The sequence below is a fragment of the Sebastes fasciatus genome, chromosome 1 (genome assembly GCF_043250625.1).
Source record: "Sebastes fasciatus isolate fSebFas1 chromosome 1, fSebFas1.pri, whole genome shotgun sequence".
NCBI lineage: Eukaryota > Metazoa > Chordata > Actinopteri > Perciformes > Sebastidae > Sebastes > Sebastes fasciatus.
Genome location: NC_133795.1, coordinates 12,485,872 through 12,499,225, shown reverse-complemented (window position 1 = coordinate 12,499,225; position 13,354 = coordinate 12,485,872). Strand labels below are relative to the sequence as shown.

The following is a 13,354-nucleotide window of genomic DNA, read 5'->3' as shown; positions in this document are numbered from 1 at the left end:
AATTTATATTCAGTACTGTCAATAATACACCTACATGTCGTAGGAAGCAGCGTCCCACTCTGAAGGGTTCCTTCACGCAGCTCTCCAGTTCATCCAGGAAGTGATGTCGGTGGAAGTCGTGGAGTTTCTCTAAGTTGCCGAAGATGCTCCCCCGCTGGCCCCTGAGGTCCTGAGGGACGTCTGGCCTCTCCAGCTCGGGGAAGTAGTGCTCTCGAACGTAACCCAGAGCCTTCACGTACTCCCTCTCTGTGGACAGCAGCTCCTCCATGATCCTCCGCAGCTTCCTGTTCCACATATAGGAAATTAACTTTATTAAGGCTCATAACTAAACCCAGGTGAGCTCGGGATCATGCTCAGCTTTACATTATCTTTTTATGGGTATGACAGTGTTGTTTAACTGGAGAATAATGGTGCCATTCATGAATATAACTTATGTCTAATGTCCTGGACAGCATCTCACTGAGCTTTAGATTACAGCTGAAGGACGGGGGTGTTACTTACAAAACATTGCTGCCATTGTTTTCTGCTGGTGTGAGTAATGTCTCTTGGGTCCTTGACTCTTTAGGGCTTTGGGTGGAGACTGTGCATCCTCCACCCTCCTCTTCATTACTGTCTCCTTTTGAGTCGCAGCTTAGGTTTCCTGACCGTAAACTCTCGTTATGGGAAACAGGCAGATTCTGGACGGGCTGCGGATTCAGTTCCAGCAGCGGTGTTCCGCTCTGACAGTGTTTGTGCCTTACATTCAAAGGTGAAAAGCCCGAGATGCTCGTCAAATGAGAGCTTGCATTCGAGCCCTCGCTCAGGGACCGACCCAAAGGTTGGTGCGATGGAAAATCATTGCCCCCTCCAACTGAGTGTCTGCTCCTCAGATCCGCCTCGCTGTGGTGCACTCTTGGCCTCTGTTTGCTTTCTGGATGACAGTCAGTGTTTTGTGGGGGGAAAATTTTAATTTTTTTCTCATTTTGAACTGCTGCTTCAGGTAATTTCTGCGCTTGAGATTCTCCTTTCAAGTCAGGATTTAAATGTTGGTTGAAGCACGCAGCAGCGGTGCTTTCTCCTTCACCTTCTGAGATATTGACTACCTCTTCCTGAGAGGTCGGCTGCAGGGTCAGGAGGCATTCATCCTCCCCCACCTCACTCCTCTTGTCCTCCTTCTCCACTCCTCCATCTTCCCCTTGAAGGTTTGCAGCTGTGCCCCGCTGGATCTGGTTCTTATCTACTCCTCTCTCCTTCTTTTGCATCTCCTCAAGACGCTGCCTAACTTCTTGGCACCGGACCCAGGCTGCATTCCACACTCCCATCACCCCCGAGGCCCCTGATCCCACGGCACAGGCCTTAGCTTTCAGAGCCTGGAAGTGCTGGGTGGAGAATTCCCCACCTAATCTCTCTTCATACATCTGGAGTGTTTTCAGGGCCTGAGCTGAGTAACACCCCTGCTCTACCTGCTCCAAAAAAGGAGTGCATTCTTTGGCCAGGGCAGACGCCTACACAGAGAGAGAAAGAAAATGGAATTTTTGGATTTAAAGGTTAACACAAATCAGTCAGAAATATGTAGACAAAGGGCAAGAGAAGAAAGAAAGAGGCTTAAATTTGAAATGTTAGATGGTTGAAAATGCAAACCTGTTCACAGAAGCGGTGCACATGCACCAGTTTGTCCAGTTCTTTGTGCCTCCGTTCTACCCGCAACATAAAGTCATCCATATTGGATTTGAAAGTGCTGACCAGAGTCCGAAAAACATCTGTAGCAGGACAGGAATCACTCGTGCCAACAAGTCCCTCTGCCTCCGTCACTAGGGTCTGGGCGTACTGTTGTTTCTCCTGTAACAAATGATAAGATGTCAAGTGGAACTTGTTTATCCTTCTTCCTCCTAATCTTATATTTACTGTTATCAGTGCAGTCATTTAAATATTTCCAACTCTAGGAAAAGCAAAACTAAAGAGAAACACAACCAAATAAGGTACCCGTAAACCCTTTTTGTTATATTGCTTTTTTTGTTAATACCTTAGACTGAGTGAAAAAAACATCATAGTCCTGCAAGGCCTTTTCAGTGCACACCAGGGTATCGTCTGTTATGTAAGAGTCCTTCAGTCCCTGTTCGCCTTCTGCGTTGAACCACATCCCAGCCTGCAAGACGTAATGTAGAATAACACAATGCTGGTTTATAGCTTGGCAAACTGTGAGTGTAGCCTTATATATCTTATTCTTAAGAAACAATAACACTTAACAGGAAATGTGCAAAAGCAGACCAACTTTCACCGCCCTGTCTACAACACCATGTTAATGAATTCCAGCTGTTTCGACACATATTGTAGATTTTAATGTTGTGATATTACCGTGCTAATGTTGGCCTCCATCTCTCGGAGTCTGAAGAGAAACTCCAGGTGCTGCAGTGACTCATTTGATCTCATCACCAGAGTGTGAAGCTTCTCCTCCACCTGGTTGTACAGACTGGTCACTGACTCCAGAGCATCTCTACAAGGACGGTGAAGCAAACATTAACAAACTCTGAGACAAATCACACTCGACTTGAATAACATTGTAAGGTAGTAGTTGTAATTTTAAGTGTATTATGGGGGTAAATCCACCATTGTTAAGTTAAGATCACCTCAGAAAAGTATAGGCGTTATGTGACATGATTTGAGGTTTTGCAAATAGATAAATACGTTGTGTAAGTAACAAGTTAATTAAGGCTGTGAAATGGAGTGCATAATAATAATAACTACACACACGCCCTTCAATTGCTTGTTGCCTGGATAAATTGTGATGCCATACTGCTGTAATTACAAAAGTCTACTATAATAATCTCTAAATGTTTAACAAATATTTAGGCTAGAAAACATGCTGTACATAATTCACTCAATATTAAAACAACATTTTTCAACGGAACCATAAAGTTGCCTTATAGTACTCATTATGCAGAATGGCCCCTAGCAGTGTTATTTTATATATTATTGATACTGAGGCATAAAAGAGTAAGTCACATTTTAATGTTGTATCTTGTCGAGGTGGAGCAAATTCAAACTACTTCTTATGCTGTTTGGTAGTTTATTCAATAATACTAATCATATATAATGTATGTAAAATCTTAAAGTAGCCCCTGCACACCTATAGTCCATTCACACAGCTGTTTTCACTTATGATGCCCAATTAGACCTGTTCTCAGGACAGGGTGGGCGTGTACAAACGGCACTTGATTGACATCTCTCTCACCCATCGGTGGGCTTTGTTGTACCTGTTAGGGCGGGACAACTTAGTGTGCTATCACTCTTATTAGTGCATGGAGTTTGGTGACACCACTTAGTTCCCAGCATAGCTCCACCCAACCAAAGAGTATACTGTAGAAGCAAACGGACGAAACTCCTGTGTTTTTTTTTTGACAACCGCAGCTGCCACCATTTTGACCTGAAAACGCATGTTATATTTATAATATTTTATTGTTCAACACAGGCCATTTCGGTAGAATATGATAATAGAATAGAAATAATTTAGTTTTACTTTTGTACAGCACTTTTTAGGCGGACGTTTTACTGGCGTCCGGTAGTCGCTTTCAGTCCAAAATGGCAGAAGCATAGTTTTGCTGCTGGCGCGGATTTTTCTTTCACTTCTTAGCAATAAATGTTCTTTGACCCAACTAACCAGAGTAATTGAAAACACCTGCATGGGTGTGCAGAGGCTTTAATTGGTCAAGTAACTGTAGTTGTCAAATAAATGTGGTGGTGAGGAAAGTAAATGTTTCCCATGTGTTTGGTTTGGGACAAGAAGGAGAAGGTAAGCAGATTTAAATAGGATCTGATACCTGTAGTCCTCAGACTGTGGAAATCTGAACTCCTCCCTCCTCATTCTGGCCAGTAAAGCTCCTCCTTCTCTTTGCAGAGTCACCAGTCGAGTGTCTTCCAGCACCTCTTTCATTGAGGCCCTCTGTTCCCCGATGCATTGCTGCACTTCCTGTAGCAGCCACAGAAAGAGCAAAGTCAACACGTCTGACCTGCTTCCATAACGTCACACTACGAACGTGTATATTCTACCTGGGCGGTGTCTATCTTCTTGCTGCCGTCCACTTTCTTGATGGCCTTCTGCAACAAGCTGTCTGCCCCTCGTAGCTCAGTCATGAAAGAAACCAGTCTCTGAAATGTTAAAATTAAATTTAAGATTTAGTGGAGGTGGAAAAAATTATACATCGTTATGAATCCAAGAGCTTTGAGGTGAAGAGACACTACATATATCTGCCATCTGCCGCCTACAGAGAGCGCCAGAGCCAGCGGCATCCTGAGGCCAAAATCAGACGTAGGCGTTATCTACTACATACCCTTGTCACAGGTTGCATATGTCTAATCGTGACCCGTTAAATATATTTTTCATCTCAGTTTGTTCTATTTTTAGGGGCCTGAAGATGTTGAAGATGTAACTTATCCAAAAATTCATAAATAAAATGCAAAGATGAGAAAAAACATTATTATTTTGTAGCATAAAAACATTAAGTATGTTTTGTCTGCTTTCCTTTCCAGTTATTCAAGTTATGACCTCTCAAATTTATCCTGCAACCCCGAAACTGGAACCACAACATAACAAACTTTAGCTGCTTCCCTCTGACCTGCTGTTTTAATGCCCTAATGTGCAAAAAAAACAAAGAAATATTTAGAGAGGAAGTTGGATTTTTAATGCATCCTAAAAAACATACAGACCCTGAGTCTGTAATAATGTTTTGATCTGATTTCCCCATTTCATTTCCAGTCAAATGATGACTGCACATTCCTATTGTCCACCATCCCTCCACCCAAAGACCAAAGCTAAACGTGTCATTAAAGAACAACAGAGATGATGAATGTTTGGTGTGGGTGTGTGGAGTCATCCCCAGTGGGAGTACTGTGGCTTAACGGGAAACTCCGCACTTCATCAAAACGATTGTTGGATGTGAGTGAATATTCAGTACCTGATGGAACTGCAGCCAGTCGGTATGACTGTAAGTAAAGGTCCCTCCCAAGTCAGAGGTCAGCTGGGAAGCTTCGACTGTCTTGTTGAGGGCTTTCATAGAAGTCACTATGTCCATCTGATAGACAAACACAAAGGCAACGTTAGGCATGAAGGAAAAGTACCACAAGTGTCAAACCAAGAGAACAACAAAGGACAACAGGGAAGTTGATTTCATTCCTGACCTGTAACCCTGGCTGTTTTTCAGGTCGAGGACAAGTGTCTTTATCCACCAGCATCACGATACTGTGGACAGCATGGAGAGCTTGCTCCTGTAGCAGATGGTCAGTAAGTTAAAGACAAAAAAACAATGCAGACTGTGCTGACAGTTGCTCTGATCATTTAGGTATGAGATGAATGATTCTCACAGTAAAACAATAAGCCGTGTACTCTATAGGAGTACACTCTACCATTAATCAAGTTAGGCAACAGCCTGGGGCCCCCAGCTAACAGGGCCGCAAACAGCTATAGATTTATTATGATGATTGAATTGTGTTACTATTCTAACTCATTGCACCTCGAAACAACTTACAAAAGGCTCCCAAAGCACTTTAAAAAATATATGCAACTCAACTGCATCCTAGGCCTACTTACTGTGCACTTCTACTTCAGAGGAAAACATTGTATTACTACATTTACCTGACAGAGACATTTTACTGGTTACGTTGCAAATTCAGATTTTACTCACAAAATATAGAAAATAATTAAAATATGATGTATTATTATTCATTAAACTATCCAGCATCATATTCAAACAATGCTGGAAAAGTCAACCTTGAACAGACTTTAAATCATTTTAAGTACATTTTGCTGATAATACCTTTTGTTTCACTCTTCACTTGAATATAACATTTGAATGCAGGACTTTCATTGTGCGGTATTAATAGTTTTACTCCAGAAAAAAAAGGTTTGAGTAGGCCTACTTCTTCTACCACTGCCACTGAAAAGTAAAGCAAGACAGCGTTTACCTGGGGCACCCAAATAACTAAATCCGGCCCAGGTACTCTATCATTGACCTTCCCTCTCAGTTGACAAGAAACCTGAAGTACAATAGGCCTACAGTGTTACAGTGCATCTGATGAAGATGGAGATTGCGCCCCCTAGTGCATTTCTTTACTGCTAACAAATCAGAAACTTGCACGAACTTGAAATGAACCTGTGTTACTCAAGTGTTTGTGTTCCGTATATTCAGACACACAATGACTAATCCATCAGTTCCTTTATCTGTGAGTCAAGGAACGTGGCAATTTGACATCTGTCAGCATCTGATGTCATGGTGTGTGGGTGTGAGTGCTTTTGAGTGCAGGTGTTGATTCGGACGTGTACGTGCAGGTTTGTTGTTTTAACCTGGGCCATCAGCAGAGCTTTGTAGAGGTGAGGTGAAGGAGGCTTCTTCCTGGCATTGATGACCAGAGTCATTCCCAGCTCTCGCACTTCTTTCCTACCAAAACGTCGGATCATGTCAGGACACATTCAAACATTATTACTTCATCACTTTATGTGCTAAAAGGCTTTTAGGCTCAGTCCACTTCTCAAATCTGTATTTATCTTTTTATCTCTCTCTGACACCCACGCACTCTTCTTCACACATCCTATTCCACACTTTGACGCCTTCACACACCCCTCTTAATGGCCTCTTCTTGGGTTACTCTGTTGTGTGAGCCTAACTCAGACATGGCTGCTAATTCTAGCAAGGCGCTGCATACCAGACATTTGGCAGCCCGCCTGGCCAGAGACTGTTTAGTGGGGACAGAGGAAGGCCAAGCTATCCAGTAGAATAGCTTTTTGAACTTCAAAGACTCCATTAAACCCGGTGTAAACAAATAGCTCTGTTAAAGTGTTCACTAGGAGACCTTTGAGGGGGAGTATTGACACTCATTTTGGCAGAGGGTCAGCACAGGTCAACGTTACTGCCAGCTGATCCTAAAGTAGAATTATTCAGCTCATAAAGTTGGTTTTGGAAATCAAAATACATTGTTTTATTAGTTGTAAAACAGTAACTATACAAAGAGACGACCCATAAGGGATCACTTAGTTTGGATGTAAGAGCATGCATCATATCTAGACACTGGAGAAATTTCAAATGGTATCTGCTGCCCTCTTGTGATCAGACATTTTATTACATACCAGCATCCATTGGAGCTTCCCAATAAGCTAACAACTACAGCTTTCCTCTGCTGGACAACTGAATCAACTGCCTCTCAATACAGATATTTTGTTGATAAAGACATATCTAATTGTCATTGTTTAGTACCTTGGTATGGAGAGTAAGTAGAGCAGTAATTCACAGACAGTCTGGGCTGACACAAGAGGGGACGTCCACTCCTTTCTGCCACCGTGGACCTCCACCACCGCCCTGCCTGTCCTGTCCCTGCTGCCTGAGGGTTTACAGGACAGAGAACAAAAAAGTTTGTGACAGGTAATTGTTTTTTAAATGACAAATGCCGTGACTGTACAGTATAGACCGTTGCAACGGAATTGCATTGCTAGGCAACATCTTAGGTCCATGTTTACTTCCTGTCAGCTGATGTCATTCACATACACTGCAACAAGGCCCATTGAAAGAGGCAGGGTCATGCTTCATATCTTTGAGGTACAACACGTGCGTAGTAAAACCTGGTCTGTACTCCTTTCAATAGGCCTTGCACTGCAACAGGAAATAAACTGAAACACATGTTTACCTTTACAACTGTGAAATGGTCTATAACATGATATTGATGGTGACTTTTTGAGATACATAAATCATACAGAGGATATTATTTGGGTGATGCTCAGAAATCAAGTACCTGGCAGACTAATAATGCCCAGTTCAAGCAGACAGCTGACGCCTCTGAAGCCTGATTCCTTGGTTTGTGGAGGCTGTGGAGAGTCAGAACCTGCAGAAGGTAGTTGAACTTGTGCAGGAGATGGCTTTTCTGTCTTTGAGTGATGGAGTTTGGAGTCTGGTCCATCTGCCGTGGAGGGAGTTTCACTCCTACTTGACTGTGAGTCTGCATGACAGCAAACACAAACATAATTGTCTTCCCTCAAAAAAAGCAAAGAAAAGCTTTTTTTTTTGTTTAAAAAAAACAAAAAAATTTTAAAACTTTATTTCATTCGTCATATACACACACAGATACATACATGAAATTTGACCTCTGCATTTAACCCATCCTCAGCATTTTAGGAGCAGTGGGCTGCTGTGAAGCACCCGGGGAGCAATTTGCCAACCTCGCGATTAAAGGACGACCTGCTCTACCTGCTGAGCTCCAGTCGCTCCTTTAATCCATCAGACTGTATCTCTTGAGGACGTTCTTCTAAGACAGCACTTATATTTCTTATAAACTATCCGCCAACTTTCTATTCTGTCTAGCAACCTTTGCCCTTTTATATCAACAGTAATTATTCAGCTCTTCATCCTTAAATCTTAATAGTCGTCCATCAACATGCACAGCTGTGTACAGACAGCCTTTAAACATTGGACACGCTCTCTGTAACAAAACACTGCAGTGGCCCGGCTACTAAGCCTGGCTTTGATTTCAGACATCCTAATTGGCCTCTCCTTTAGGACCAACAAAGCCTCGCCTGTGCTCTCTCTCTCTCTGTGCTGCTTTAATAGTCCTTGACAAGCATGTCTCCAGTCAAGATCTCAACATGCCCCTGTGAGGGCATGAGGGTGCATGCCAGCGGGCGCAGGGGACACAGAAATCTCCTTCTCGCATGTTATGCTGTCTCTCTGCATTAGAGGAATGCTCTGCTCTTTCTTTTTACCCAACGGGGTTCAGGCCTTCCCTTTCATCGGGGTGCAGCGCGCTATTTCCGTTCACTCCCTCGGTAATGGGTATAACATGAATGCTGCCGAAGAACCCCAGACAGCAGTGGGAGAAGATCATACTCGAGCTTGATCTTTGACCTTTGAACTTTCTTTCTAAAGAGCCTTTATGATCGCGGCGGAGCATATTCCCCTCAAGCATGCAAGGTCACGGTCGAGCTTCAATCAGTCTGTTTGGCGTGAATGTTCAGTTGCCCTTTATGCATTGAGCAACAGATCATAATAAACGGCTGTGTGTGCAGTAATAACAATTCACAAACTCTGTGTGTGGGGGTTAAAAAGAAGAGAGAAGGAGGAGAATGAGAGATTGTATCATGAACGTTCAGCCTCAAAGGGGCTGTATGGACGTTTTTACAAATATAAACATTTTTTTCTTTCTGGGTTTCTTCTATCAGCCTGTATACGGCTTTTAATGTGAAGAATGCGGAATATTTTTGCAGGGAAAACCCAACAGATGTCATGTCATGTGCGCTCGCGAGTGCCTTTACCCTCTTTAGCTCCGCTTCACGGCTAACAGTGGGCAACCATAGCTAACGTTCGGTTAGAAATGGAGTCTGCTAACGCCAACAAACGACCAGCCCCCACCACAACTCAGACTCCAACACAAACTCCATGGAAACACAATACAAATATCTAAGCTAGTTAATCCAAGCATGTAAAATATGTAGTGATATTGTGGTTTTAGCTGGCTAATGTTGCTAATCAACATAATGCCTGTCAATCACGTTCAGTGTCGTGTGTGTCGCCTCACCACCGATGCTCACTTGCATGTAGTGCGAGCACAAGCACGGGCAACAGGACGCTTACTGTTGTTTACTTAACAGCCACAGGTCTTTGTGTCACATAAGCCATTTCTGACATTCTTACATAGAGCCCCTTTAACTTGCCCCCCATGCTTACCTTTTTTAAGGGTCTTCAGTCTTTCCAGCTTCAAGGTCACCTGATCCAACAGTTCACTTTTCTTACACTGCATTATGCTGCTGATTGTCTCCGGGCAGATGTCACTGTGGCTCCTGTTGTTGACTTTATAGAGAAGCGGACTCCCTTTAGAAGTCTCCGAAACAGTGGACAGAGACCTAACCTTGACTTTGTGTTTTCCTGATGGCTCCGCAACCTCCACTTTCTGGTGTGGTTTAACATCACCATCTGGATGCACGCTGGCATTGTGTCCCGACTGGTGGGAAATAAGTTTCATCTGAACCTTATGACTCTGGCTCAATCCGGGGGTTGATTTCAAAATCGTGGGTGATTCCTTCATGAGGTTTTCTGATTCAGAACTCGCGGGAAGGTCTTTGAGGTGAGACTCTGCTGTTGGTTCACAGCCGTGTCGGTATTGACAGAGCTCCTTACTTAACACAGGTTTATTACAGTGGTTGCAAAAGTTTCCAAGTTCGTCTCTTTGAGCTTCAAATGCACCCTTGGGTCTTAGCTCGCACTCTTCGCAAAGGCCGACCTCCTCCAGGGCGGCCAGGAAGTCTACGCTCCCCCTCTCAAAAGCGACTGGGTTTCTCAGTGCTGCCACGTACGAGTCTCTGTACCGACACTTCAAGTCGTGATCAGTGGGCTCATGCCCCAGCTGTCTCTGGCTGCATGGCGTGCAAGGCTCGTCTTTACACTGAAGGGTGCGTCCACAGGGAACACCAAGTGGTACAGGTGGCGGTGGTCTGACAGGTTTAAACAAAGCTGAATTAGGTGGATGTGGATGGCTGCCTCTCTGTTTATCCACAAACTCCTTCCCTTTGGCGATATCCACCAGGTCTACATAATCGCCCTCAATCTCTCGATAGTTACGACTGTCCCAGGTGTTAGGAGAAACCCAACCAACAGGTTTGATTAAAGGCCTGGAGCATGATTTGGGGGTTCGTCTTTCATAATCCATTTTGACAAGTTTGTCCGCAGATCTCAAAGATGATGGCATCCTGTCTTTCGCAGGAAGAAAAATGGCTTCCATCGGGAGGGTGGAGGAGTTGAAATGGGTGGGAACTGCGATCTGTTTTGGTTCAGGTGGAGCTTCCCGATAAGTAGGCATGATCTTAGGCTTGTCTAAAAACTCTGGGATGGCGATTTTAGCCCAGGGCAACTTGATCACCCCTTGATCCGTGCAAAGCAAGCAACGTGACAGAGGAGTGCCTTGGCGTCCTTCATTGATGTCCCGCAGCCATTCCTCGGTGAAGATGCAGGGGTAGGAGGTCTCGGGGACGGGGGTCTCCTCCACTTCTCGACAACCCTCCTCCAGGAGACTTTTGAGGACAACGCGAGCCGCTTGGTCCCCGAAAGGTTCCACCTGCAGATAGAAGTCTCCAGGACGCAGCAGCAGAGGGTTCACGGGCGCTAACTGGATGATGGTCTTGTCATGGAGACACAGAGGCCAGCCCTCACAACGGAAAACCACATCAGAGTATCCAGCCTAGAGAACAAAAACAAAATTATTATTATTTTGATTTAATTTGCTCGACTTAATTTCACTTTCATTGATGTGTTTTTTTTTTTCTGATTTGTCGTTTTCTTGCATCCTATTTTAAAATCTTAGTCATCTACAGTAAATTGTTTGTCAGAATATTGTTAAATTGAATTTATTACCAGCATAATTTAAAAACATTTATGATTTCAAGGACATTTAATGAAGAGCTGGGTTATCTCACTTGCATTTATATGTGTGTGTGTATACTGTATACTGCTCAACAGTATACATAAGCTAAGATGTAGCTTATAAATTTATCATGGTTTTATTTAAACACCACACAACTGTGGTGCCCTAACCCACCACCTCAAACCTTATATAAATGGATAAAGGAGTGTCAGCGCTTCAGTATAAGAACAATACCAACGGGACATCGAGCCTTAATAATGTAAAAAAATAAATAAAATTGACATGAGAAAATGTTAATGTATTGTATGTCACTACTATTATTATTCTTTGTCTTAGTCCTATCTGGGGGACTTTGATCAGCATACTAAGTTTTGGAACTATAGTTCCCATAATTTGGGGTCTTTCTTTCTTTCTTTCTTTCTTTCTTTTTGGTGTCTGGACAACATTTCTGAGGAGGGGTTGGGAGATTTGTATTATTATTATTATTATTATTATGATTACTATTATGAATAATGTATTTTATTATTATTATTATTATTATTATTATTATTATTAGTAGTAGTAGTAATAGTAGTAATAGTGGTAGCAGCACATACAGAACAGATACAAGTTTTACAATACAAATACACACAAGGAGCATAAAATTAAATAAAAACAGGAATAGATAAATACACAGATATAAACAAATTCAATCAGAGGTTTCAGGGAAAAATGTTCCATAATTTTTCAATAGCCCTATTACTTTTTTTTTTTACCTTTTTTTTGTTGTTTAGTAAGCTCAGTGAGCTGAGTGAGTAGAGAGTTCAATTCTAAGTAAAAACTGAGGAAGTGATTTAGAAAATGTCTGTTTGTGAATTAAAACATTGACATATTGAAAAATGAAATTAATCAGATGCTCAAGAGCGCCATCATCTGGACTACTGCAGTAACAGATAATATATTTAAGGGTTAAAAAAAGTGGACAAAATTAGTGACTTCAAAAAAAGTGAGACTCCAGATCTGTAAAAAAAATATATGAGAAATAGGTGAGAATTTGTTTCTATATCATGTTTACAAAAGAAGAAATATAAATGTCTTTAAACTTAGCCATGAGATAATTAGCTGGGTAATTTGGGGGCTTCTGGGAATGTAAACAGGAAGTATGATGTCAGCATGGAGGAGTTAGTGAGGCACGCTGTTACAGCTACAACCTCCTTTCTTTTTTAGCCTATATTTGATTACGTTTGTTAAATTTGCACTTTAAAAGTATGCCGAATTCACTATTGGCTGTTCATCTTTGCAATACACCCATGGATGTATAGACAAGTGTCACTGAATTCCTTTGATACTGAAGAAAAGTTAAAAACGCGTTAATTCTCAGTGAAGTTTGGTAGTTATGAGGAGCTTTTTTTTCTGTGATATCTCGAAAGGGTAAGTCATACTGAATGTAAAAAAAATATGAGTATGATTTATTATTGCAACATACTCAAGAGATATGAGGGGAAAAGATGAGATGTACACTGTAAAAAAAAGTGTAAAATAACGGAAATTTTCTGGCAGCAGGGGCGCCAGAAAATGTCTGTTAAAAAAAGGAAAAACACTGTCCGTTAATTAACATAAATAAACTGTAAAAAAACAAAAACAGTAATTATCTTTATATAATTAACCTTTATTACTGTAATTTTACAAGAAATATTTTACTTTTAACATATATTTTTGTTAGAATAGTCATACACCGTAAATCTAACACCATTAACGTGTAATTTTACAAATTTACATTAACAAAAATCTGTATTTTTACAAGAAATATTTTTAGAACTCCATGAAATCCTTTTCTTCTAACATAAATTAATTGTTAAAATAGAGTCATAAACCTAAAAAAAACAGAATAATTATCTTTAAAAATGATCAAGAAAAAGTTTAAATACAGATAATTACGATTGTAATTACAAAAAATACTGTAAATCTAAGACCATTTACATATAAATCACAAATGAAACATGTA

At 41.6% G+C, this 13,354-nt stretch overlaps 2 protein-coding genes across 2 annotated transcripts in view; one reads left to right on the top strand and one right to left on the bottom strand.

Annotated features, from left to right (window-relative positions):
- The window catches only part of quob (quattro b), a 36,938-nt gene that overhangs the window by 6,730 nt on the left and 16,854 nt on the right, over window positions 1–13,354 (bottom strand). Inside the window, exons 3-15 of the mRNA XM_074629571.1 lie at window positions 9,681–11,187; window positions 7,756–7,959; window positions 7,224–7,347; window positions 6,317–6,410; window positions 5,155–5,241; window positions 4,932–5,048; window positions 4,027–4,125; window positions 3,798–3,946; window positions 2,335–2,473; window positions 2,003–2,125; window positions 1,621–1,818; window positions 502–1,484; window positions 35–284 (exon numbers count right to left, since the gene is read on the bottom strand). Of these exons, the coding sequence (XP_074485672.1) occupies window positions 35–284; window positions 502–1,484; window positions 1,621–1,818; window positions 2,003–2,125; window positions 2,335–2,473; window positions 3,798–3,946; window positions 4,027–4,125; window positions 4,932–5,048; window positions 5,155–5,241; window positions 6,317–6,410; window positions 7,224–7,347; window positions 7,756–7,959; window positions 9,681–11,187 (4,074 nt within the window). The remainder of the gene's footprint in view (window positions 1–34; window positions 285–501; window positions 1,485–1,620; window positions 1,819–2,002; window positions 2,126–2,334; window positions 2,474–3,797; window positions 3,947–4,026; window positions 4,126–4,931; window positions 5,049–5,154; window positions 5,242–6,316; window positions 6,411–7,223; window positions 7,348–7,755; window positions 7,960–9,680; window positions 11,188–13,354) is intronic.
- Window positions 12,514–13,354, top strand: part of dlgap4b (discs, large (Drosophila) homolog-associated protein 4b) — a 202,040-nt gene continuing 201,199 nt past the window's right edge. The window contains exon 1 of the mRNA XM_074629592.1: window positions 12,514–12,780. The gene's annotated coding sequence lies outside the window, so the exon portion shown is untranslated. The remainder of the gene's footprint in view (window positions 12,781–13,354) is intronic.